The sequence below is a fragment of the Dreissena polymorpha genome, chromosome 12, assembly GCF_020536995.1.
Source record: "Dreissena polymorpha isolate Duluth1 chromosome 12, UMN_Dpol_1.0, whole genome shotgun sequence".
NCBI classification, from domain to species: Eukaryota; Metazoa; Mollusca; class Bivalvia; order Myida; family Dreissenidae; genus Dreissena; species Dreissena polymorpha.
In genome coordinates, this window is record NC_068366.1 from 7,787,998 (window position 1) to 7,815,246 (window position 27,249).

Below are 27,249 nucleotides of genomic sequence, written 5' to 3' on the forward strand. Positions count from 1 at the left end.
CAGAATTACTGTGATTAAGAAAGCTTGGAATTGACACAAGACAAGTATTTACGTATTGCATTTAAATTTCAATTGTAATTTTGAATGTTGCAATACCACAACAATCAATAGGGTTGATTATATATAAATCACTATAATCGTCAATCAGCTCGTCCGCCTGTAGGTTCCTGTTTGTGCCCGTCTGTCCTGATTGTTTCCGCTCACTTCCCAATCCGTTAAGGAAGATGACTGCAAACCTATATGATAATAGAGATAGTGTGTCGAGTTCAAGAACAATCCGGTAAAATTCATGGTCAATTATTTAATTGTTGGATTATTTGAAAGGCCGACAAACATTCCGTTTGACGAAATATTTTTTTAAATTGCCAGCCGGACTTCAAAACAATAATGTCGAATCATTATTAAATGTATGTGTGGTGTGTTGGACGAAACATGTGGGTGCTTTTAAGGTTTAAGTAAAAATGTGATGCTCTTTTGTTAAAAAAAAAGTTTGTTTATGTTTTGTAAATTAACACGAAACTGCAAATTTCGAAATAATAAGTAACTCATAAGAGCATACGAACAGTGTGTTGTTCACCAGCACCTAAAGTTACCTTTAGGCTCACGCGTCAAAATAAAGTACATATCATCACACCTCTATATACAGTGGTACCTATCACAGTGGAAATAATCGCCTTTCATACATGCTGTCAATACTTCATATTTCAGATTCGTTCATGGTGTGGCAAATTTAATTACACAAATACAATGTCGTAATGAAGTGTACTTTATCCAGTAGGTTATGTGAGCTTAGCCTAATGTACATCTTTTTTTAAACGTTAAAGCCGGCTATTGTCCCGATTAACTATATGTTTTCTTTCACTCATTTTAACATGTAATAGTAAGAAAGCAAATGCATCAAGGATCATTAACAATTGTTGCCGGTAATGACTACAATTAATCAATGAACTGTTTTTCGACTTCTCATACATTGAGTAATTGTCTGACTGTTTGTTTACCCAAATTGTCATCGTTATTTGAAAACCTACAACTGCAATCATTTCAGTCTTGAATAATTCATATAAAGGACTGTGTAATTAAGGACAATGTGCCAATTTAATTCGTAGTTTCATTACTTTGATATCAGTCGTTGTCATCCAATTGTGATACGCTTCGTTGTTTTCTCTCCAGACATCTGCTTTAAACTCGTTGATGCCGTGAGATGTTCCCATATTCAAGATAAGCGATCCCGAGCCTGCTAAAATATTGGTTCTATTATTCCGCCTGTGTGTTTTGTTCGACCTAGCGAGCGTTTGAAACTTAATGAATTAGAACACCTTACTTAAAGCCATTTTGTGTGGACAAACCAAATACATTCAATAAAATAATTGAATGATAAATAGTTCATTTTAATTACAAGTATATACATTATTGATTTCAGGAGACATGCCAATTATATTGATAAGACTTAACCATGTGTTGACACAAATGCTTAATATGTAAAAGCATTATCATATACAAATATTATATAAAATATATAAAAAGTTTGTCTATATAACCGTACAAATAGACGCGTACAATAACTGTGAGTTTAACCTGAAGGGACTAACATACAAAATTATAGTCATGCGTTAAAATATTTCCGAAATGCTACCGCAAATTGGATTAGTTTACACTAAATCCGAAGCCCGTATGGTCCAATCTTTGTATGCATTTGTCCTGCCTTTTCTTTATTTAAGATTGTGAAATGAATATATATATCATTCAACATTTTAAAACCACATATGTGTAATGCAGCTTCTAACAAAATCGCCCAAAATGCAAGCACACTCGGAAAACAGGTTGTCGGCCGTAAGATTTCGATACAAGCATAGTACTTCGATAAACGCACCCGAACAGTTAATATTGTAACGTAGTTCCCAATGATATCCCCCAAAATAGTGCAGGCACACTTATGATAAAGGAAATAGCCACACGAGGAAATTAGCGGCCGCTTAATGTCTTTTAAACGTGAGGAGGAAAGTAACATTCAGAAATAGGCACTACTTTTGATTTAGTGATGAAAGCATGAGACGAAACTGACGTAACAGTTCCGTCAACTATTGTAAATAAAAAACGCTATATTTTGTTATATTTTACAAACATGGGTTTATTCAATTAAGATGGTACGTATCTATCTTGTAATGTCTAGTATTTAACTCGTATTATATATCTTACAAAGTAGCCAGAAACACAACTTAAGTAAGACGGATGAACCCAGACAATTGTACTTAACTTCCGTATCAATCTACATTCGATTTCACTCGAGAACATCAACGGATTATCATGATGTGTTTTATTCAACAAAGAAAGCTCAATTCAATTGAGAAGGGCATTATCTTCCTTTCATTGTAAATTATTCAACTATAATAATACATATGATAAAGTCAGTAGCAAAAATAAGTATTTGTAAAAGCGAATCGGACCAACTCAAACAACTATCCGTTAAAGGAAAGTCCCGTAAAATCCGAATAAATTACTTTCGATTTCATTAGAAACATACATGTTGTGTCATAATTCACACATTCAAACGAAGATGTCATTATTGTTATTTGTTTTTACTGTTATTTGATTATACAGTGGTTATTGAATCGTGCGTTGTTTTTCAAACACGTTTTAATAGTATCAATTACTATAACAGGTATATAAGAGTGTACACGTTATAACTGTAAATAATATACATTGTGTTGCAATGGGCAATGTTGACGGTCAGATATAAACTGAATCTCTTTAAGAATCGATCATGAATTTATATTGTTTGTATTGGAAAGAGCATTTATTGAAAACAGATACATTTTGAACTATCGACTACATTTAAAAGCATAACAGCAACAATTCACCTCTATTTACTACGTCATCTTTAATCTCCAAGTATAAAGACCACCATGTATTTTAACGATTTGGTAATTAACGGATAGCTAAAAATTCGTATTCCAACCTATATAAACTGAATTTACCAGATAAACAATTATTATATTATTATTATTATTATAGACAAATGGTTGCCTATTGAAACATGTTAGCGGTTTTTAATTTCAACCAACATTAATATTTGATAGCAGTGTTAGTTTCATAATTTGAGTGTGTTCTGGATTATTTTACATGCACAGTTGTCAATGTTTCTCCGTGCAGAGAAAATCATCGATTATACACTGTTTGATACGCATGATGTAAAAAGTCGGTACACTGTTTAAGACAGGAAACCCATTTCGGGCCCGATGCTAGTTTCCGTGTGGTTTAAGGGTTAGGGTCAGTTACGTTTAACCTTACAACAATATACCCTTCTACGGAAAATGTGCTCAAAGGCACATGGCCATATTCCGGTGTATTTTTTAATATATGTTCCGTACTCCGGGTACTTTGAAGTATTTTTAAGCGTACACCGGGTATATTACCTAAGCCGGTAATGACAAAACGAGCCGACATGAATGACGTTATTAATGATGTAAACATCACACCAAGCGGGCACAAGAAAATACCGCAAAATGTTTTAGTGGTTAATAATATTTATATTGAAATTAATCGTTATTATAGTTGGGTTAATAAAAACTAAGCTGCGAAAATACTATTATATTTACATATATATTATACCTACATGGCATTGTATAACGAAATAATGAAAACCGATTTATATTGCAAGCATGGATATTCGAACTCGATACATATTACAACACAATACTTACAATTATAAATAGCAAAAGGGTATGCCTTAGCTTTGATCTCTCCTATATGCATTGGTCGCAATTGGAAGTTTCGAAAATTGTGTTTATTTGGAAGTGTGTAAGCGAACCTTTTCTTTACTTATTTATATTACCGCTCATTTTAAGCGTCATTTGCATGTTTGTTCTTTCGTTTTCAAATTAAATTTAATGGCGACACCATTTTCAGTTGGCAACTATACAATCGGAATCTGATTGTCTAACAATCACAATTGTCTAAATCCTCTCCGAGTTTAAAGGGTAAGTTTTCATTGCCTAAAGCAAATATATTTGCATGACAAGAGATTATATTTTAACTCTCATCGGTCCCAACCAACCTAACGGTCTTTGAGTTTAATGAGGACTCTAAATAACCATTGAAAATGTATGATAATGTAATACTGTTTAATGTTTAAGTTTTACCACTTTTTATTTATTTGCTTTGTTTTACCAAGTATAATGACGATCCTTCGCATGATACTGAATCTACACTGAAAGTAGGTCATTTTCTCCTGGAAAGTTATGATTCTCTTATAATTGTGTGCTTGTTTAAGAGTGTACAATGTTGTTTGAAGTCCATTCTATGTGAAAAAATCAAAACTATTTGAATACTAATGTAAAAATTATCCATCTAACTAGTATTTATAGCACAATCTCGCGCGTAACATACCTTAGCAACCAAACATGTAGGCCAGCCGATGAGAAGCCGTTTACTTTATATAGATTATTACTAGAAGCTACAGCTAATCAGTTATTTGGCAAAATATAGCCAATTCATATACGGCTTTTTTGTTTGTGTGTGTCCAAAAATAGAGATACAACTACAGGTGAGGATATACAACATGGTTGTCTTACACTTAACATTCTAAGATGTTTTAATTATGAGGGCCTCGATCGATGTATACAAATGCTACACACAGTTTCTTTCTTAAATAATCTTTATCTGCAATTAACAAGCAATGTAATGAAACATTCAAACATTGATTCCGTTTTTTTATGTATCCAGTAAAACGGCTATATTCAGTTTCGTGTAATCAATGACTGTCAACAACGTGACCAGTTTCGCTTTAAATAAAACTTGAACAACAATAGTCATGTGTATCAATAAACATTTCGGGTTCTTTGCATCAATCATTAAGTAAATGAAAACGTGTAAGGTGGGATATTATATATGTGTGTATGAATTTAATTGATTACAATATCCGATTAAAGAAAACATAATGCATCCAATTCAAAAAAGGTCAATTGTAATTGAAATAACAACATTTTAACTATTCAGTGAATGTCATATCTGACATATCAAATATGTTATATATAAGACAAATACTAAATTAAATAAACAATTCATATTTAAAGGAAAATAAGGAGACTTCACTTCTATGTCATCACACTGTCAACTAGTGTATTATTTCAATTGCTTTTAACAATTTTTCGAGAAAGTGATTATCAAAATATTGTTAATTGATCAATTCATTTAATCATGGATTATAAAGAACAAGTGATTATGCAGCAATGCAGACATGTTAATGTATGACATACAATGATGTGTTAATATTATTGACAGCAACATTAATGTTTCCAATATAAATACATATTTACCTTGTCATTGTGAACACTTTTAGGATGTGTCTGTGGTTAATCTGATATTGATTTAAAACATCACTTACATTAAACATGACCAAATATTGCCAAATCCACTGTTGAACCAACTTTCCATTGAGACCAATCTCTCTTTGTAGGTTCTAATACCAAACTTTATCACCGGCAGTGAACGATTAGTTTCAAGTCATAATTATGTTTTATTTCGTCACTTACAATTGCAATTATATATCATAGCTGAATGACATCTTACCTGTATACCATCAAGTAGAAAGGTACATATTGACGTAAGTTATCACGAAGGTCTTACACAAATGGAGTAATAGCTATGTTTATCCGTTGAACTTCACCATTTTATTTTGTATTCGGCTTGGTTCTTGTTTTACGAATGCCTAATGGTTCTCATAATCCTTTTAGCATTTTTTCTCAAACGATAAACCTTGATCAGATTTAAATAAATAATGGCATACCAAACATTTTTGAAACTTGTTCGATCACATCATTAACTTCTTCAACATATTCCATGTTTGGAAGAGGAACACATGTTGTCCATTTGTTAATTGGTCAACATAAATATTCAACTGTCAATATCCATTTTTAATAAATGCAGATGGACCAACACATTCGTTTTATTTGAACACATGTGTACTGCATAGCATGATCTGTAACTGATGATGAGTAACTTCTCGATCAAATTAAAAAAATCCAAAGCTTTTTATAGGACATACAATTTGCACACTTGTGTACTGAAGATAATCCGTTTATAACTTGAATATAAAACAACAAAAACAATTTACACATAAACAATGCATGGTATTATAGTATTTAAAACGTCTTGAACACTTACGACATGCTAAATATGCTGCATTATTGCAATTCGGTTCAATAAGAAGGAGTTTTGCTAAGAGTTTTAACACGATTCCTTTTCTCCTTAATATAACTAAAAGAGGTCCCTAAAGGAGATGCGTTGACTATTGCACTTGCCTTCACATTTTCAGGAAAAAAACATCCATAAAATAGAATATACACTAACATAATATAATTCCTTGTTTAATTATGTTATATCCATATCCCACTGGTTCGTATTTGAATGCCCTGTTTTTGCCGTGGTTATGATATATACCTTTTTTATACAAAATGCCATCCATCTCAAAAAGTTATGCGTTCATACATACAATACATAAATGAACATATAGAGACTTTTAACTTGGTATGCATACTTTCCCTTCCCACCCACTGTATATTGTATCGTTTATATTGCCAGGCGGTACGTTAAATTCCGTTTTCAGAAGTATGTGAGTTGGATTGTGATCACTATTCCGGGTTGGTGGGGTTAAATCCCCCCCCCTTACAACTCAGGGTAAGGCCAAAATTTAAAATGGTTCAGTAACAAATGAAAATCTTTACATTGATGATTTAACTAAAAAGCCGCCTTAACGTTCGTGATTCTAGTACATGTTTGTTAATTGAGTAGGAGTGATAGGATACACTCCGTTCCAAACATAAAGCAGCTTCAGGCGCGGAAGGACCTCATTAGATTTGAAATACACACACCCATATTTACAAGTGTTTATTGTGATCGGAACAAAGCACATTTAAGAAACGGAAGGATATTTTTAAATTTGGATAACGCACACTTACAACTGTCCATTGTGACCAGAACATTGAATATATAAACACTGATTTAAAACTGCGCTGCGTTCGTTAGAAAAACGTCCAATTTATTTTATGTTTATTTCAGCATTTATTAGATCGTTTCGTGTTAATACATTGCGTTTTGTGACAATACGTGTGTTAAATTGCCATTTCCGCAAGTTAGTTCTCGATCTTATGTATCGTCCCTGTTTTTCCTTTTCCCGTGTTTCTCCAGAAAAACACCGACAACCTTTCAATAGTCATAATAAAATAAAATATACACGAATGTATATGTTTAATTATATCTTTACGACATTAATCAAGTGCGCGATAACTCTTTAACCATATATATATTGCTTGCCCTTTATTCGACATTTAAACAAGGCAAAATAACACTGAATGAGTGAGATTTCTTATATATTAGATAAATAAGTAAATACAATTATTTGTAAATTATTCGAGAATTAGTTATGCTTACATAACAATAAAATGTTAACGTTATTTGGGATATATATATAAATACATATATAAATATATATATAAATAAATAAATAAATAAAATAATACATATATATATATATATATATATATATATATATATATATATATATATATATATATATATATATATATATATATTAACTTAAATCCAATAGATATACATTTTATAAAACATATATAAAATGAGATTCATTGTTTTTGCTTTCTTTTTGCCTTCAGTACCATTTTGCGAAAAAGTCCGCATATGTTTTGGCTATGATTTTTTTAAGGAAAAAAAATATCGCTATTATTTTCTGAAGGCAAAAGTAAGCACTGGATTCTGAATCAGTTCGTGTTGATTTAATAAAATCAATCTACTTGTTGTTTGTTTTCGTCCTTATTAATTTTGTGTTCTTTCATTGAAATCAATTTATTCTGAAAGAATTTCAATATCTGAGTATTGTGTTGTTTTTAAAAAGGGTCGCGAATATGTGTCAAGAAGAGATTATTATGGTAACCTTATCACGATGCGGTTCATCAAATGCAAACAATAGCAAAATGGCCGCAGTGTTGACGGCCAAAATTTAACCATGCGCAAACGTGACGTCATTATCGGAATCCCCGAAACCTCCTATAATTTTTTATGTAAGAATGTATTCAAGCGTATAATTGTTTACGTAAGAATATATTCAAGCGTATGATTATTTACGTAAGAATGTATTCAAGCGTATGATTATTTACATAAGAATGTATTAAAGCATATGAATATTTACATAAGAATGTATTCAAGCATATGATTATTTACATAAGAATGTATTCAAGCGTATAATTATTTACGTAAGAATATATTCAAGCGTATGATTATTTACGTAAGAATGTATTCAAGCGTATGATTATTAACGTAAGAATGTATTTAAGCGTATGATTATTTACGTAAGAATGTATTCAAATGTATGATTATTTACGTGAGAATGTATTCAAGCGTATGATTATTTATGTAAGAATGTATTCAAGCATATGATTTTTAATGTAAGAATGTATTCAAGCGTATGATTATTTACGTAAGAATGTATTCAAGCGTATGATTATTAACATAAGAATGTTTTGAAGCGTATGATTATTAATGTAAGAATGTATTCAAGCGTATGATTATTTACATAAGAATGTATTCAAGCGTATGATTATAAATGTAAGAATGTATTCTAGCATATGATTATTAACGTAAGAATGTATTCTAGCATATGATTATTAACGTAAGAATGTATTCAAGCGTATGATTATTTACGTTAGAATGTATTCAAGCATATGATAATTAACGTAAGAATGTATTCAAGCGTATGATTATCAATGTAAGAATGTATTTAAGCGTATGATTATTAACGTAAGAATGTACTCAAGTGTATGATTATTTACGTAAGAATGTATTCAAGCGTATGATTATTTGTGTGAGATCGTATTGAAGCCTATGATTATTTACGTAAGAATGTATTCAAGCGTATGATTATTTACGTAAGAATGTATTCAAGCGTATGATTATTTACGTAAGAATGTATTCAAGCGTATGATTATTAACCTAAGAATGTATTGAAGGGTATGATTATTTACGTAAGAATGTATTCAAGTGTATGATTATTTACATAAGAATGTATTCAAGCGTACGATTATTAACGTAAGAATGTATTCAAGCATATGATTATTAACATAAGAATGTATTCAAGCATATGATTATTAACATAAGAATGTATTTAAGCGTATGATTATTAACGTAAGAATGTATTCAAGCGTATGATTATTTACGTAAGAATGTATTCACGCGTATGATTATTAATGTAAGAATGTATTCAAGCGTATGATTATTTACGTCAGAATGTATTCAAGCGTATGATTATTTACTTTAGAATGTATTCAAGCGTATGATTATTTATTTTAGAATGTATTCAAGCGTATGATTATTAACGTAAGAATGTATTTAAGCATATGATTATTTACGTAAGAATGTATTCAAGCGTATGATTATTTACATAAGAATGTATTCAATTGTATGATTATTAACGTAATAATATATTCAAGCGTATGATTATTAACGTAAGAATGTATTTAAGCGTATGATTATTTACGTAAGAATGTATTTAAGCGTATGATTATTAACGTAAGAATGTTTTGAAGCGTATGATTATTAACGTAAGAATGTATTCAAGCGTATGATTATTTACATAAGAATGTATTCAAGCGTATGATTATTTACGTTAGAATGTATTCTAGCATATGATTATTAACATAAGAATGTATTTAAGCGTATGATTATTTACGTTAGAATGTATTCAAGCGTATGATTATTTACGTGAGAATGTATTCAAACGTATGATTATTTACGTAAGAATGTATTCAAGCATATGATTATTAACATAAGAATGTATTCAAGCCTATGATTATTTACGTAAGAATGTATTCAAGCGTATGATTATTTACGTAAGAATGTATTCAAGCGTATGATTACTAACGTAAGAATGTATTCAAGCATATGATTATTTACATAAGAATGTATTCAAGCGTATGATTATTTATTTTTGAATGTATTCAAGTGTATGATTATTTACGTAAGAATGTATTCAAGCGTATAATGATTTACGTTAGAATATATTCAAGCGTATGATTATTTACGTAAGAATGTATTTAAGCGTATGACTATTTATTTTAATGTATTCAAGCATATGATTATTTACGTAAGAATGTATTCAAGAGTATGATTATTTATTTTAGAATGTATTCAAGCATATGATTATTTACGTAAGAATGTATTGAAGCGTATGATTATTTATTTTAGAATGTATTCAACCAAATTCTCCAAAATCGTACTTCTAAGAAGTTGGTTATCTAAGGCAGTTCTATCTCACTTTACACTTGATATTAACTGTATTCAAAGCTCAGGAATAGCTTTACATATTATAATCTTGATAATGTTTTAAATAAGTATAGGCAGGGACCTATACAAACAATTATAGGTCCCTGGTATAGGTTATTTTTTTTATTGAATGGACGTACTGAGTATCGCATCATAGATAAAACATATTTTTAAATTTAAGAAATATTTCGTGTTCGTTATTTCGTGTTCTTTATAGTTTGTTGTCAAATAACACACGGCCGGGTGTTTAGATGCGTTGGGATTAAATCACGAATGCGAAGCACGAGTTATTTGAAACCACGCATCTAAACTTCCGCCCGTGGGTTATTCGTCAACAAACAATAACGTACACGAATTATTTCGATTCTAACATGGTTTTTACTAAAGATTTATACAATGTATCTTATTTTTTCTTGTGTACTATCTTATGTGAAGTTGCGCCCATAAAAATAACTTTCGACTGTTCTGTCGATCAGATCTCCGCCCTCAATAACAGCCAAACTGGATTATTACGCTGGTGGAAAATATATCGGCATGTTTTGTTCAGTTACAGCGCGTGCTTTCAGTGTATATGCTCTAGACGATTTTCCTCTTTGTTTATATTATGAAATTTGACGTGCCGTGTTAGAATAAGTAATAAACCACATTGTTTACTGCACATAAGCATTAAACAAGGAATGTCTGACCTCATGATTCTATAAATAGACTTGGGAAACCACCGTGTTTAAACCTGGTATACGTGTTTGCAGCTTATGTTTATTTACTAAATTCAGAAGGATTTACTCACATATAAGGTACATTCAAACACAAAAATAATAATATGTAAATAAAATAAAAAGATTTACGATTTAAAATACTTAGTTCATGTTAAAATGTGGGTATCATGACAACGTTTGGCTGTTATTCATTTTGGTATAAGATACAGTGTGCTAACGATGAGCTCAACATGCATATTTGTTCTGAATATGTATTACATTTACTGATCGATTTGACTATCAAAATATACATAATTATATAAAACTGTATGTATATGACGCATTATTTATCAGTAAACAATTTATTGCTTTGACTGTGTTTCATTTTTTTCCACTTTCGTTTTACGTGTGTACATAATTAATGCGTTCCAAATAATGACACAATAGAAAATGTGTAAAGAGCATCTTGTTAACACGCAATTACACGAATAATAAGGACATATGTAATATTGCGTATTTTGAGATAATATTAATCCGATTTGATGAAATACAAATGATATACACTAGTGTATGTAGTTTGCATAACGATTATTGGTACACGTATTGTTAAAACCACATTTGAAATTGTTGCACGCATAAAGTATATTAAATGCAGTTGAATGTCATTATGGAATGCTCAGGTTTTATTCAAAATAGCCTTATAAAAGCTTATATATTTAAAAGTAAACGGTGTGGAAATAATGTATAAATCTTGCTCATATGCTGTATAAAAGGTTTGAATGGCGGCAGCTGACGTAGTGTTTAAAAAGGGCTACGTGTATTGACTTCTTCAGTATAAAGATTATGGCTTTTGTTTTGACGATGAGCTGCATATGAATCGCAAATAAACTGTCTGTTCCGTCTGTATAAATATGACTGTACATTTTACGCATGTAGAGAAGATCCGTTATTAAAATTAATCATTTTAATCGATATTTCAAGTGTTTGTTTTCAGCGCTCGGAATGCCGACCGGATTGGGAAGTCAATTGCTTGGTATGTATAGTGATTTATCCAATAATGACTGAATTACTTATTGACAGCGATATTGATTTAAAACATTATATAGCGTATCGATGGTTAACGCAGTTTCGTATTGATTTACTTGAATGAATATACTTATAATTTGTACAAAGTAATCGTTACGTCTCGTGCTAAAAGCGTAATAGTGGTTAGAGTGAATGAATTAAGGAATGTTAAAACATTGTTGCGAGGAAATCGAATGATACACAGTAATGTTATATTAAGTATATACCAATACAAGTCTCGTTTTTCTTTTATAGTCTTTATTAAACGTGTTTTCCCCAAATTAATCACAAGCTAACCAACATGCAAGTTTTGCGAAGTATTGCAATAAATTATTTTATCAATTTATCTGATGTCTTCTCTACCTAAAATACACGTATGCATTTTATCCGTAGACAGACAGATATACATCGTCGTTTAAAAGAATCTTATTAAAAAAGCTCTATTCTATAAATGTCTTTCAACACATGGCAATATTGTGGCTTCTGTCGTTATATATTTACAATGATATACGTAAGAAAAACATTCAATGTATACTTTACCATCTTCATAATCCCCAACATCTTCCAAGCAGCCTTTACCATCGTAATCACCTAAACCACCTTAACCACCGCAACCATCTATACCACGTATACCACCAATACCTACTTAACTACCCCAACCATCTATACCACCTTTACCACCCAACCATCTATACCACCACTACCACCCAACCATCTATACCACCTTTACCACGCCAACCATCTTTACCAACTTTACCACCCTTACCACTTTTTTCACCTTTACCACCCCCACCACCTATACCACCACTACCACCCAACCATCTATACCACCTTTACGACCCAAACCATCTTTACCACCTTTACTTACCAAACCATTTAAACCACCTTTACCACCCCAACCATTTATAACACCTGTACTACCCAAACAATCTATACCACTGTTACCACCCCAACAATTTATATCAACTTTACCACGCCAACCATCTTTACCTACTTTACCACCCTTACCACTTTTATCACCTTTACCACCCGACCACATATACCACCACTACCACCCAACCATCTATACCACCTTTAAAACCCAAACAATCTTTACCATCTTTACCACCCAAACCATCTTTACCACATTTACCTACCAAACCATTTAAACCACCTTTACCACCCCAACAATCTATAACACCTGTACTACCCAAACATTCTATACCACTATTACCACCCCAACAATTTATATCACATTTACCACGCCAACCATCTTTACCTACTTTACCACCCTTACTACTTTTTATCACCTTTACCACCCCAACCACATATACCACCACTACCACCCAAGCATCTATACCACCTTTAAAACCCAAACCATCTTTACAACCTTTACTTACCAAACCATTTAAACCACCTTTACCACCCCAACCATCTATAACACATGTATTACCCGAACAATCTATACCACCATTACCAACCAACAATTTATATCACCTTTACTACACCACCCATCTTTACCTACTTTACTAACCTTACCATCTTTATCACCTTTACCACCCAGCCTTCTATACCACCTTTACTACCCCAATCAACTATACCACCTTAACTACCTTAACCATCTATACCACCTTTACCATTCCAACCATCTTTACCACCTTTACTATCCCAACCACCTATACCAACCATACATACCAATCCATCTAAACCACCGTTATCACCCCAAGCATCTATACAAACCCTTCCACCCCATCCATCTATACCACGGTGCCTTTACACTCAAACCATCTATACCATCTTTACCACCCCAACAATCTTTACCAACCCTACCACCCCTAACATCCATACCACCTTTACCAACTCAACCATATATACCAACCTTACCACCCCAACCATCTATACCACCTTTACCAACTCAGCCATCTCTACCAACCCTACCACCCCAACTTTCTAAACCACATTTAACACTCCAACTATCTGTACCACCTTTACTATCCCAACCATCTATACCACCTTTACAATCCGGACCATATATACCTACTTTACTACCAAAACCATCCCAACCACGTTTTACTACCACGTTTACCATCCCAACCATCTATACCAACCCAACCACCCCAAACATCTATAACACCTTTATTACTCCAACCAACTATACTTACTTTACCACCCCAACCATCTACACCACCTTTACCACCTTAACCATCTGTACCACTGTACTTCCCCAGCCATATATACCACCGTTACCACCCCAACCACCTATACCACCTATACCACCCGAACCATCTATTCTATACCAACCCGACCTCCCCAACCTTCTATACCACCCTTACTGCCCCAACCGTCTATACCATCTATAAAACCTCAAACATCTATACCACCTTTTACACCACAACCATCTATACCCCCTTTACCACTGCAACCATCTATACCATCCCTACCACCCCAACTATCTATAACAACTGTAGTACCCCAACCATTTATACCACCTTTACCTACCCAACCATCTATACCACCTTTACCACCCCTACCATCACAGGGCTCTAAATCTATCAAATCTGCCGCCGAATTTCGGCGGCAGTTCCCCACCTGAAAAGTATATTCCCCCCCCCCCCCCCAAAAAAAAAGACTAATTTTTCCCCATCAGAAAATGAAAACAAATCGCTGATTAATATTTGAAAATTGACAGTTTTTCGCACATTGAACTATGTATGCTTATTGCGTTCTAATGGAATCGGTCGTATGTAACCTTAATCGATTTGACGCTCAATAAAACATCGGAAAAAACAACACCCATACGATCCAGAACGGCCGGAAGGTGAAGGTCAAAACAACATCATGTCTCATTACAGCAAGTCTTATCGCACAAGAATCAACAGTAAAACATTTGCTAAATGTAAAAAAAATTGATCCTCTGTTCAAGCAACAGTCCCTTGCCCAGTCAGATGCAGATGCATTTTGTTCCACTAGTACTTTTAGTCATGATACTAGAAATGATGCCATGTCTGTTGATATGGCCTCGGTATGATATTACACTTTTAAATAGGAGCATGTATCTTTTATTTTAAATTATTTCAAGAAACGATGTTTAGGATAGTAAACTGCTTTTGTTACAGTTTCTCATAGCACATTCAATACTTTACCGATCTCTTTCATATTTGGGATGTAGTCACCTTGCATGGACCTCTACCTTTTTATGAGGTTTGAGGTCACTGGGGTCAAGATCAAGGTCACCGAGGCTAATAGATTTGTCCATCACACTTTTGTTACAGTTTCTCATAGCACCTTCAATACTTTACCGATCTCTTTCATATTTGGCATGAACGTACCTTGCATGGACCTCTACCTTTTTATGAGGTTTGAGGTCACTTGGGTCTAGGTCAAGGTCACCAAGGCTAATCATAGATTTTTCCGTCACACTTTGTTACAGTTTTTCATACCACCTTCAATACTTTACCGATCTCTTTCATATTTGGCATGTACGTACCTTGCATGGACCTCTACATTTTGGTGAGGTTTTACGTCACTGTGGTCAAGGTCAAGGTCACCGAGGCTAATAATAGATTTTTTAGGTGGTTATTATCACATAGATTGACAAAGCGCATCATCGGGGAGCATCCATCAGTTTCACTGTAATTCTTGTTTCTCTTGTTTTGTGTGTAGGCATTTTTAATTTCGTTTGCAGATTTCAGTCTGAAGACCAACATTTATTTACCAACATTAATGCTTGTTATTGTTCAATCTATGATTGAAAAAAGCCTTTAGTTGGAAATTGTGTTATGGCCTCTTCTAAAAGCACTTTTGATGTTTAAACATTCAGACTGGAGGAGGATGTATGGAACATTGTTCTTTAGTGGTTCAATACAGAGTCGAGAATGCACACTTCAACCACTAGTTTATAACAATCAGTGTTCTCCGTAACAAGGAAGATTTTAGGCTGGCAAGTCTATTAATAATGACAAATTTTAAACTGAAACTTAAAATCACACTCAACTAAACAATGCTTTCATCAATGTTACTATTTACTTGAAAACGTATTTTTAGTATAACTCATAATTGGTTAAAGAGGTTTGTTTTAAGAAGATTCAATTCGTACTCTTATTATGCAATTTTAAACAAGCTCCACCAGATACTAAGTTGCAGATAATTTGTAAATGTCGGATATGAAAAAAAAACATAAAATATAATCAATGCGCAATGTTTTCTCCTAGACCATCTATGACAGTATAGTACGTGCATATTACTGAATATAAAATTGTTATCATTTATTTCAATGTTTTTCATATCTCGATACAAGCAATAATTTCCCTTTTGCCTTATAAAAATGTCTTGAGCAAACGTTATGGTCTAAATTGAAGTCTTAAGTGAATTTTAACAAGTTTAAAATTCAACTGCAATTCACATTATCATTTTTATCTTTGCTTTAATTAATTATCATTCTACCACCACCATGACCTATTTACTGTAGACAGAGTATAAAATTAAAGGGTGTTTTGCGATAAATCATGTGGTTACACTGCAATAAATCATGGAGTTATTCTGCAATCAAAACCGTGAAAATGTTGTAGGGCTTTGTTTACTTCTTTGATTGTGGGCTGGGTCAGCCATCTCACAATTTTGATGCAAACATTTTACAATTCAAATATATTCACAATGTGTTACAAACAAACAGCCTTTCTAAACTGTTTGACATGAACTTTTAAGCTTAACACGGTCAAAAACATACATTTTACATTCAAAAGCACAATATATGTTGCCGTTTTTTTGTTTGTATTTCTGATTTTGCAAATTGGGTTTCCTACTCAGGTAACAGGCTATACTTGTTTAAATGCAAAAGGCGGAGTGATATAGTTGTGACATAGTCCGTGCGTCAGTTTATCAGTCCGCCTATCAGTCCGTCCATCCATCTGTCAGTCACTTCAAACGATTAGAAAATTGGATAGTAAAACTTGAGATCCTTTGATAAAAAATGTCAGTCTAGATTCACTCTAAAGAAATCACAGTAAGATTAAAGCATGCACTTTTTCAAGGGGAATAGCATCGAATAAGAAAGATCATGTGACGACACTGAAAACACATGAGTAATGTAGTGATGACCGATATTGAGACAAGTGCAGCAATCTGGAGTTGATTTTTATCCATTTATAAGTTTAAATATTGTTTGAATCATTTCTTTTCAAATTGATTAAATTGCTTTTTCATGAAATGTATTAAAGGGGCCTTTTCACAGATTTAAGCATGTTTTGAAGTTTGTCATTAAATGCTTTATATTGATAAATGTAAACATTGGATCTAAAAAGCTCCAGTAAAAAATCAAGAATAAAATTTAAAATAAGGAAAAAAAGTAGCCCGTAACATTGCTCGAACCAGTGATCCCTGGAGTCCTGTGGTAAAAACCAGTTAGACGGCCCAGCCATCATGTGAAGTGTAGATAAGAGGTGTATATTATACTTTGTATAAGCAATCTTCGTGGATTCACAAAATTTAACGACAACAACTGAACTCTCCAAATTACTCAATCGTTTCGCGTTACAGCGCTTTATAATTTTCAGGTTTTTAATTCGTCAAAAGATGCATATAATGGCTATATTAGACCATGGTTAATGTTCAGTTTTACTGATTCCTCACAAATATCATAACTAAAACAAAACTTTGCGAATCTGAAACAACTTTTTTTAATTTTGTCAATTTACCAACACTTGAAAAGATCCCTTTAACATTTCAGACATTGTAAGTATTTATGATTTGTAGGGAATCCTGCGGGCATGTGACACGGAACAATAGTTATTGACAAAGAGTTTAAACTTGGAAACAGTATATGGCTCATATTTTTCACAAGATAACTAAATTCAATGTATTACTAATGTGTCAAACCAAACAATTGACATAACATAGACAACAATTTAGTGTTTGTCAAAAGTATTGACTATGGATCATTGACAATACAGTTAACCTGTCAGAATAATGTTGCTCATATGATATATGATTTTATTTTTTGAGAGCAAAAGTGCCCAGCCAAAGAAAGTATGATAATATTGTACTATATCTATGCATAGAAACATAATTTTACAATTTCTATGTTACTATTGTTTGTAACATTTTGAGGAGATTGTGACTAAATTTTTCACAATTTTGATATTGTTGGGACTTTGTTCATGGTCTTGCATAAATAAATGTGTTCTCATGACAACAACACTACCAAATTGCAACAAAATTGTCCAAGATGAACGGCCGGAAGGTGAAGGTCAAAACAACATCATGTCTCATTACAGCAAGTCTTATCGCACAAGAATCAACAGTAAAACATTCGCTAAATGTAAAAAAAAATGATCCTCTGTTCAAGCAACAGTCCCTTGCCCAGTCAGATGCAGATGCATTTTGTTCGACTAGTACTATTAGTCATAATGCTAGTAATTATGCCATGTCTGTTGATATGGCCTCGGTATGATACTACACTTTTGAATAGGAGCATGGATCTTTTATTTTTAATTAAATTATTTCAAGAAACGATGTTTAGGATAGTAAACTGCTTTGATACAGTTCCTGTTCTTGCATTTTTTTTGCTGTAAAGTAAGTTCATGTATGAAAGGGAACACTTCTATCGAATATAATAGGCTTTAATATTATTATACAGGAAGATGAAACCAGTGATGTAAAAATTTTATTTACAAAAAATCCCCCCTTTTAAGGGCTGCGGACCCCTTCCCCCAAAGTAGTGTGAAGGCACTGCATCAATACCAACCCTAACACCATTACCAGCTATACCATCTATACCACCTTTACTACCCCAACCATCTATACCATCAAGAACACCTCAAACATATATACCATCTGTACTACCTCAGCAATCTAGTATACCACCTTTAACACACCAACCATCTATACCTACTTTACCATCCAAACTATCTATACCAACCCTACTACCCCAACCATCTATAACACCTGTACTACCCCAACCATCAATACCACCTTTACCACTTCAACCATCTATACCACCTGTACTACCAAAATCATCTATACCACCATTAACATTGCAACCATCTATACAGTCTTTACCACCCCAACCATCTATACCAACCCTACCACCCCAACCATCTATACCACCAGGGCCGGATTAACCACTAGGCTAACCCTAACCCAACCATTTATACCATGTTTTACAACTCAACCATCTATAACACATTTACCTACCCAACCATCTATACCATCGTTACCACCCGAACCAGCTATACCACCCCAATCATCTATAGCATCTTTATAAACCCAACCATCTATACCACATTTTCCACCCAAATCATCTATACCACTTTTACCATCCCAACCACGTATACCACCGTTACCACCCAAACCATCTATTCCACCGTTATCACCTCAACCATCTATAACACCTTTACTACCCCAACCATTTATACCACCTTTACCACCCAAATCATCTATACCACTTTTACCACCCCAACCGCCTTTACCACCCTAACCATCTAAACCACCTTTACCACCCAAACCATCTATACCACTTTTACCAACCTAACCATCTATACCACCCCTACCAGCCCAACTATATATACCACATTTACCACTCCAACCATATATACCACCTTTACCAACCCGACCATCTATACAAGCCAAATCACCACTCCCTACAACATTTACCACCCCAGCTATATATACTACCTTTACCACTACAACTAACTATACTAAATTTACCAACCCAACAATCTATACCATCTTTACCAACCCATCCATCTATACCATCTATACCACCCAAACAATAAATACCTGTCTGCCTTCTTGTCCACCCTTACCATCTATACAACCTTTACTACCCCAACCATTTATACCACCGTTACCACTCGCGCCATCTATACCACCTTTACAACCACAACCAGCTATACCAAATTTATCACGACAGCCATCTATACCACCTATACCACACCAGCAATCTATACCATCTTTACCACCACAACCATCTATACCACCTATGCCACCCCAATCATATATACCAATTTTACCACAACAACCATCTATACAACCTTTACCACCCCAACCATCTATACCATTTTTTACCATCCCAACCATCTATACCACTCCTTCCAACCCAACTATATATAGCACCTTTACCACCCCGACCATCTATACCAGCCCTACCGCCACAACCATCTCTACAACATTTACCACCCCAGCTATCTATACCACCTTTACCACCACATATATCTATACTAAATTTACCAACCCAACCATTAATACCATCTTTACCAACCCAACCAGCTATACCATATTTACCACTCAAACAATATATACCTACTTTTCCACCTTTACCATTTATACAACCTTTACAACCCCAGCCATTTATACCATCGTTACCACTCCAACCATGTATACCTTCGTTACCACCCCAACCATCTATACCACCTTTTACCACCACAACCAGCTGTACCACATTTACCACCACAACCATCTATACCCACCTTTACCACCCCAACCATCTATACCACCTTTACCACAATAACCAGCTATACCATCTTTACCATCCCAACAAGTTATATCACCTTTACCACTTTTACCACCTATTACCATCTTTAACAACCACCACCTTTACCCCTTTAACACCACATTTACCACCACCTTACCACCACCACCTTTACCACCACCACCTTACCACCACCACCTTTACCACCACCTTTACCACCAACCACCTTTACCACCACCACCTTTACCACCACCACCTTTACCACCACCACCACCACCAACACCACCACCCACCACCACCTTTACCACCACCACCAACCCCACCACCTTTACCACCACCACCACCACCACCACCACCATCACCACAACCACACCACCATCACCACCACCACCGCACCCGCCTCCGCCACCGCCACCGCATCCACCACAGCCACCGCCACCGCCACCGCCACCGACACCGCAACCGCATCCGCAAATGCCACCGCCACCGCCATCGCTACCATCACCACTAACGACACCTCCACCGCCATCGCCACCGCCACCACCACTACCGCAACCAACACCATCGCAACCAATACCATATTTAAGACCACTACCCTTACTTTCACCATCATCTTAACAACCGCTTCCACAACCACTCCACAACTATCTACTATTATGCAGAACAACAGCAACAACTTCTTATACAACTGCCTGTTCTATCACTACTGCTTGTACAACAAAAACAAAACCAAAAACAACAACTACTTCTACTACTACTATTACTAATACTTCTAATACTTCAATGAATTCTACCTCTTCTACTTTAACTTATATTATTACTACTACTACTACTACTACTACTACTACTACTACTACTACTACTACTACTACTACTACTACTTCTACTACTACTACTACTACTACTACTACTACTACTACTACTACTTCTACTACTACTTCTACTACTACTATTACTACTACTTCTACAAATGATCCTATTACTACTACTTATGTTACTACAACAACAACTACTTCTACTACAACTTCCACACTACCATCACCAACATATCCACTACCACTGTTATTACTACTATTTCTAGTATTTCTATTCGTTCTACTTCTGCAACTGCTAAACTTCTATTTGTACTTCTACCACTTTTACCACTAATACACTGTTGAATTAGAATAAACATTATACTTCTTATTTTTTCAGACAGATGTTTCGACGTCTTTAAATTGACAGGTTTGTAGATTGAGTTAATAAGTGTGTATATGATAAAGCTTTTTATCACATGCCATACCCTGTTTCCCATGTTATATAACCATTACATATTTTTTAATATTACACATGTGTAATACAACATTTTTAACCGTTTTCATTGGCTTAGTTTTCGTTTATTGACCAATCGCATTTTGTTATTTTGCTGAAATGACGTTGCAACGACAAATGACGCCACGAAATGTAAACAATACTCGGGATTTATCATTATGTTTGCGTAAATATTTATCTAATTTGCTCATTTAAAAGCATGTGATAAAAAGATCTGACACTCGTTGTCAAATCATACCATATTTTATAAAACTCGTCCAGAAAATTCGTTAGTAAGCTCGCCAAAAGCTCGCTTACTAACAAAATTCCTGGACTCGTTTAATAAAATATGGTATGATATGAAAACTAAGGCCAGATCCCATATGTATTCAAATGTGTCTTTCCTTGTTATTACTATAAGACGATGACTATTAGCCCGATGAAAATACATCATATTTTCTTTATACTCCTTTGTGCAAAATGCAACTCGATTGAATAGAGGTCAATATTTTCTCTCTCAATATAATTACATTCTGATTGAAAGTTATGTACGAAATAAAGTCACATTTGTCACATTGGGGGTCTACAGTCGACGACGCAATTGTATTGTGAAAGTGCCGATTTAGTATAAATATGGCAAATATCTCATACGTACTATTCTGCAAATTAATTAATATTTATGGCATGATAAACATGTAGCAAAAATCTGTGTATCGATACTTGTAGCTCACCTCAGGTGAGCTTTTAGGATCGGTCTTTGTCCGTCGTCCTTCCGTCGTCCGTCCAAATTTGGTTTGTAAACACTCTAGAGACCACATTTCTTGTCCGATCTTCATGGCACTTGGTCAGAAGATTTGTCCCAACGATACCTCGATCGAGTTCGAAACTGGGTCATGCTGGGTCAAACACAAGGTCACTTGGTAAAAAAAACCTTTGTAAAAACTGTGGAAGTCACATTTCATGTCTTAATCTTCATGTACCTTTGTCAAAATATTTGTCTTAATGATATGTTGGTTGAGTTAAAAAGAGGTTGCGGTCCGTTGAAAAAAATTGCCGCCAGTGGGCGGGGCAGTTTGCCTTATTTGGCTATAGAGAAGCCTTGTACACACTCTAGAAGTCACAAATTTGGCCTAATCATCATGAAACTTGGTAAAAACTTTGGTTTTATTGATATATCGGACGATATTGAAACTGGTCCAGATCGGTGAAAAACATGGACACCAGGGGGCGGGCAGTCTCAATATGTATATAGTGAAAACATGTGAACACTCTAGACGTCACATTTTTGGTCCAATCGTCATGAAATTTGGTCAGAATATTTGTTTCCTAGGTTCGTGAGTTAAGTTTGAAAATGGTTCCGGTCTGTTGAAAAACATAGCTGCCATAGGGCAGTTTTACATATATTTATCTAGTAAAAAGGCTCGTGAACAGTCTGGAAGTCACATTGTTTGCCCAATCATCATGCAACTTGGTCAAAACATTTGTTTTATTGATATCTCGGACGAGTTAGATAATGGTTCAGATCAGTGAAAAATATGGCCGCCAATGGGCGGGGAGTTTTCTTTATATGTTTATAGTGAAAACATGTGAACACTCTAGAAGTCACATTTATGGCCCAATTATCATGAAATTTGATCAGAACATTTGTTTCCAAGATACGAGAGTTGAGGTCGAAAATGGTTCCAGTCCGTTGAAAAACATGGCTGCCAGGCGGGGGTGGTGGCGCAATTTTGTTATATTTATGTAGTAAGAAAGCTAGTGAACACTCTAGAAGTCACTTTTGTTGCCTAATCATCGTGAAACTTAGTCAAAACATTGGTTTTATTGATATCTCAAGGTCATCTTTTAAGGTAAAATTTGTTGATAGGTTTTCGTCAACATTTTACATCGGCAATCACTTTTGCAATATAAAAGATAGTAACTTGATATTCGGCATGCATGTATATCTCATGGAGCTGCACATTTTGAGTGGTGAAAGGTGAAGGTCATCCTTCAAGGTCAAAGATCAAATATATGGGGGACGTAGTGTTTCACAAACACAGTTTGTTCACCTATTACTCGAGTATTTTAAGAGAATGATTTTCTTGATGGAAATCAAAGTAATAATCGTACCTTACTCATATTGCTCAAACACTTGATCACAAGGTCATAGTTTTGACAAAGATTGAATGAACCGACTCAGGTGAGCAAACTAGGGCTATCTTGGCCCTCTTGTTTTATATAACGTTCTGTTTTTATTTAATGCAGATTCCATTGATCAAACACAACAATATATCGTGAAATGTCAGGAAATCCACACAGGTTTGTTAGAGTTTTTTTTATTTGTGTTTGTTCTCTTACTATAAAAAGCTTCTATGAAACAAACAAAAACATTTGACAAATCACGTGATATTTCGTCTGTACCGTTCGTTAAACTTTATTTTAAGTACAGTACGGTTAGATAATTATACATTTAAGTCACCTGTCTTGTATAATTGTAAATGTATAGATGCTATTTTAACCGTATCGCGAAATAATAATGCTTGTAGGTGCCCGCTTAGCCACAGAATAATTTCTATGTTACCGCAGACGGATGGCATTTCTCCAATTTTAAGCGTTTTATTCCCATCAGAATGTACTTATTCAGTATCGCTCAGTATCGCTCCGTTCAACGTATAAATCGACGAGTCCCCTATTGTTCTATATAATATCTTAAATAAATACAGTCTATACTGCAACCTTAAACTTGACAAAACCACTGGTACATCAAACACAAAATTGTTTGAACAGACATGCAAGATCCCTTTCTTATATTTATATTCCTTTAGATCTGGAGTACACATAATTAAAACAAAACACACACGTTTTTGTTACATTTATATAAATCTTGCTAATGATATGACATTTATTTATTGCAGAGACAATACAACGGAAATGGACAATACTTAACCAGATGTTAGAGAGTAAGTTATTTATGTTTGGCTATGCCAGATGTGAGTAGATCACATCTTACTAAATAGTTTCCCTATATAATTAAATGTAAAAGCGACATCTTTAAGCGAAAATAAATGCAACATTTTTCACATAGAGACCCTCATAACCATACCTTTTCTTAACGGCCATTCTAAGCGGAATCGATTTGTGCAATACAAAATATATGTCATGTACAAACCACGAAAGAACTTGTCAAAAGTCAAAATCGACTGTTTTTGCAACTTTTTTATGCCCCCGGTAGGGTGGCATATAGCAGTTGAACTGTCCGTTAGTCAGTATGTCAGTATGTGTGCATGTGTGTATGTCTGTATGTCAGTATGTCCGTCCGTCCGAAAAAAACTGTTACATTGGCCATAACATTTTCACTATTGAAGATAGCAACTTGATATTTGGCATGCATGTGTATCTCATAGAGCTTAAAATTTTGAGTGGGGAAAGGTGAAGGCCAAGGTCATCCTTCAAGGTCAAATGTCAAATATATGGCGTCTGTCCGTTCGAAAACTTTAACATTGGCCAAAACTTTTTCAATATTGAAGATAGCAACTTGATATTTGGCATGCACGTGTATCTCATAAAGCTGCACATTTTGAGTGGTGGAAGTTCAAGATCAAGGTCATCCTTCAAGGTCAAAGGTCAAAAACAAAATTTCAAAGCGGCGTTCGTATGAAGCTGCACATTTCGAGTGGTGGAAGTTCAAGGTCAAGGTCATCCTTCAAGGTCAAGGTCATCCTTCAAGGTCAAAGTTCATGTTTTTAAATCAAAGCGGCGTTCTCATGAAACTGCACATTGTGAGTGGCGGAAGTTCAAGGTCAAGGTCATCCTTCAAAGTCAAGGTCATCCTTGATGGTCAAAGGTCACAATGTTTTTAATTCAAAGTGGCGTTATCATGAAGCTGCACATTTTGAGTGGTGAAAGTTCAAGGTCAAGGTCATCCTTTAAGGTCAAGGGCATCCTTAAGGTCAAAGTTATTTTTTTTATTTTATTGCAACGTTCTTATGAAGCTGGACATTTTGAGTTGTGGAAGTTCAAGGCCAAGGTCATCCTTCAAGGTTAAAGGTCAAATAATGCAAGCGGCGCAATAGGGGGCATTGTGTCACTGACGAACACATCTCTTGTTTCCGGCCGTTTTTATTGGAATGTAACCTTTGTCTGCACTGTTGACTTAAGTTTCTTCGTTTATCCTATTTTAGGGATTTTTTAGTGAGCACCTATTCACGCCCTACTACTTTCTCCAAAAGATAAAGCCAGAACAATAGTTTAAAGTGTACAACCTGCCTTTGAATTAACTATGATATTTTTAAAGAGATTTCCGAGCTACATGAAACGGTTGTTTAGTATACCGTAACCTGTATGTAGCTACCTAGCGCCTTCGGACTAACCTAGCCTAGTATTCATGTACCTATATGGAAACGTATCAACAAGGAGATTGGATGGGTTAGATACAGTATATTGCTGTTATGACTACTCAGTTTTATCGGCTGTAAACTGTGGTTCCGATGAACTTCAAATCGATAGAGGGCATAATTATAAAGAAATATTTTATGGCTTGCTAATGCGGCCATAGTCTATTGAAAGGGAAAACAAGTGTACATGTTGGGTCGATGTGGGCAAACATGAATTATTAATTAATAACTGAATAAATATATTAATAAATTAATAATTAATTAAGTACAAAAAAATCTACTAAAACTTACTGAATATACTTTGTCAATCCCATCACAAGAAAGTAATAAAAAATAACGCTCGAGACACACTTAAAGTGTGTTTTACAAATAAAAAAATTGTATTCTAGAAAAAATAGTGCGATATGTACACATTTACTTTTATTTATGATTATTTTTGCAACGCATTTTTATTATGATAGAAGTTTATTAAAGAAACAAAGAAGCAATAAAGTATTGAATGTTTAGATTATTCTAACACAAAAAATATAACATTAGTAATATGATTATATTAAAGTAAATATGAAGTTTTTAAAGTAATATTTCAGTGAAATATAAAAGCACACACATAGTAAGACGCTTCTTTGTTTGAGTAAACAAACTTTTTTAAAGTACGTCTCAAATATGTTATGTACACATTGATTACCGGAACGTTGCTCATTCATAAAAGTATAATGTTGTTTTCAGTAATTAAAGATATACAACGAAATGAAAGATGCCAACCTGCAACCTGCAGATTTATAGGTAAGACGGTTCGAATTAATAAATACGTTTTATAATGAATAAACGTTCGTCGTGAGTGGACTACTCTCGATTCGTTCAGGGTAAATAAATCATACATTTTACGAAAATAGGTCACTTATTGTTATCACTATTTCGTGGTGCTTGTAGTTTTCCATTAATTAGAAACAGACCATAATACAATAACAGCTTTTGTTGGCAGCATTTAAGTTTTGATGACTTGTGTCGACTGAGAAAGCGGGTCTGTAAAACAGTTTATAGAATG

At 34.2% G+C, this 27,249-nt stretch overlaps 1 protein-coding gene across 9 annotated transcripts in view; it reads left to right on the plus strand.

The window, feature by feature from the left end:
• The window catches only part of LOC127853635 (uncharacterized), a 56,228-nt gene that overhangs the window by 4,651 nt on the left and 24,328 nt on the right, over positions 1–27,249 (plus strand). For 3 of the 9 annotated variants that reach the window (XM_052388308.1, XM_052388315.1, XM_052388316.1), the window contains exons 1-6: positions 10,829–11,126; positions 12,022–12,060; positions 21,733–21,762; positions 24,076–24,129; positions 24,726–24,770; positions 26,931–26,987. In XM_052388308.1, the coding sequence (XP_052244268.1) occupies positions 12,030–12,060; positions 21,733–21,762; positions 24,076–24,129; positions 24,726–24,770; positions 26,931–26,987 (217 nt within the window). In that variant the 5' untranslated portion in view covers positions 10,829–11,126; positions 12,022–12,029. Of the gene's footprint in view, positions 1–3,934; positions 3,978–10,827; positions 11,127–11,502; positions 11,596–12,021; positions 12,061–21,732; positions 21,763–24,075; positions 24,130–24,725; positions 24,771–26,930; positions 26,988–27,249 lie in introns of those variants that run through there. The other 6 variants (XM_052388313.1, XM_052388317.1, XM_052388311.1 and 3 more) reach the window with 5 other exon arrangements.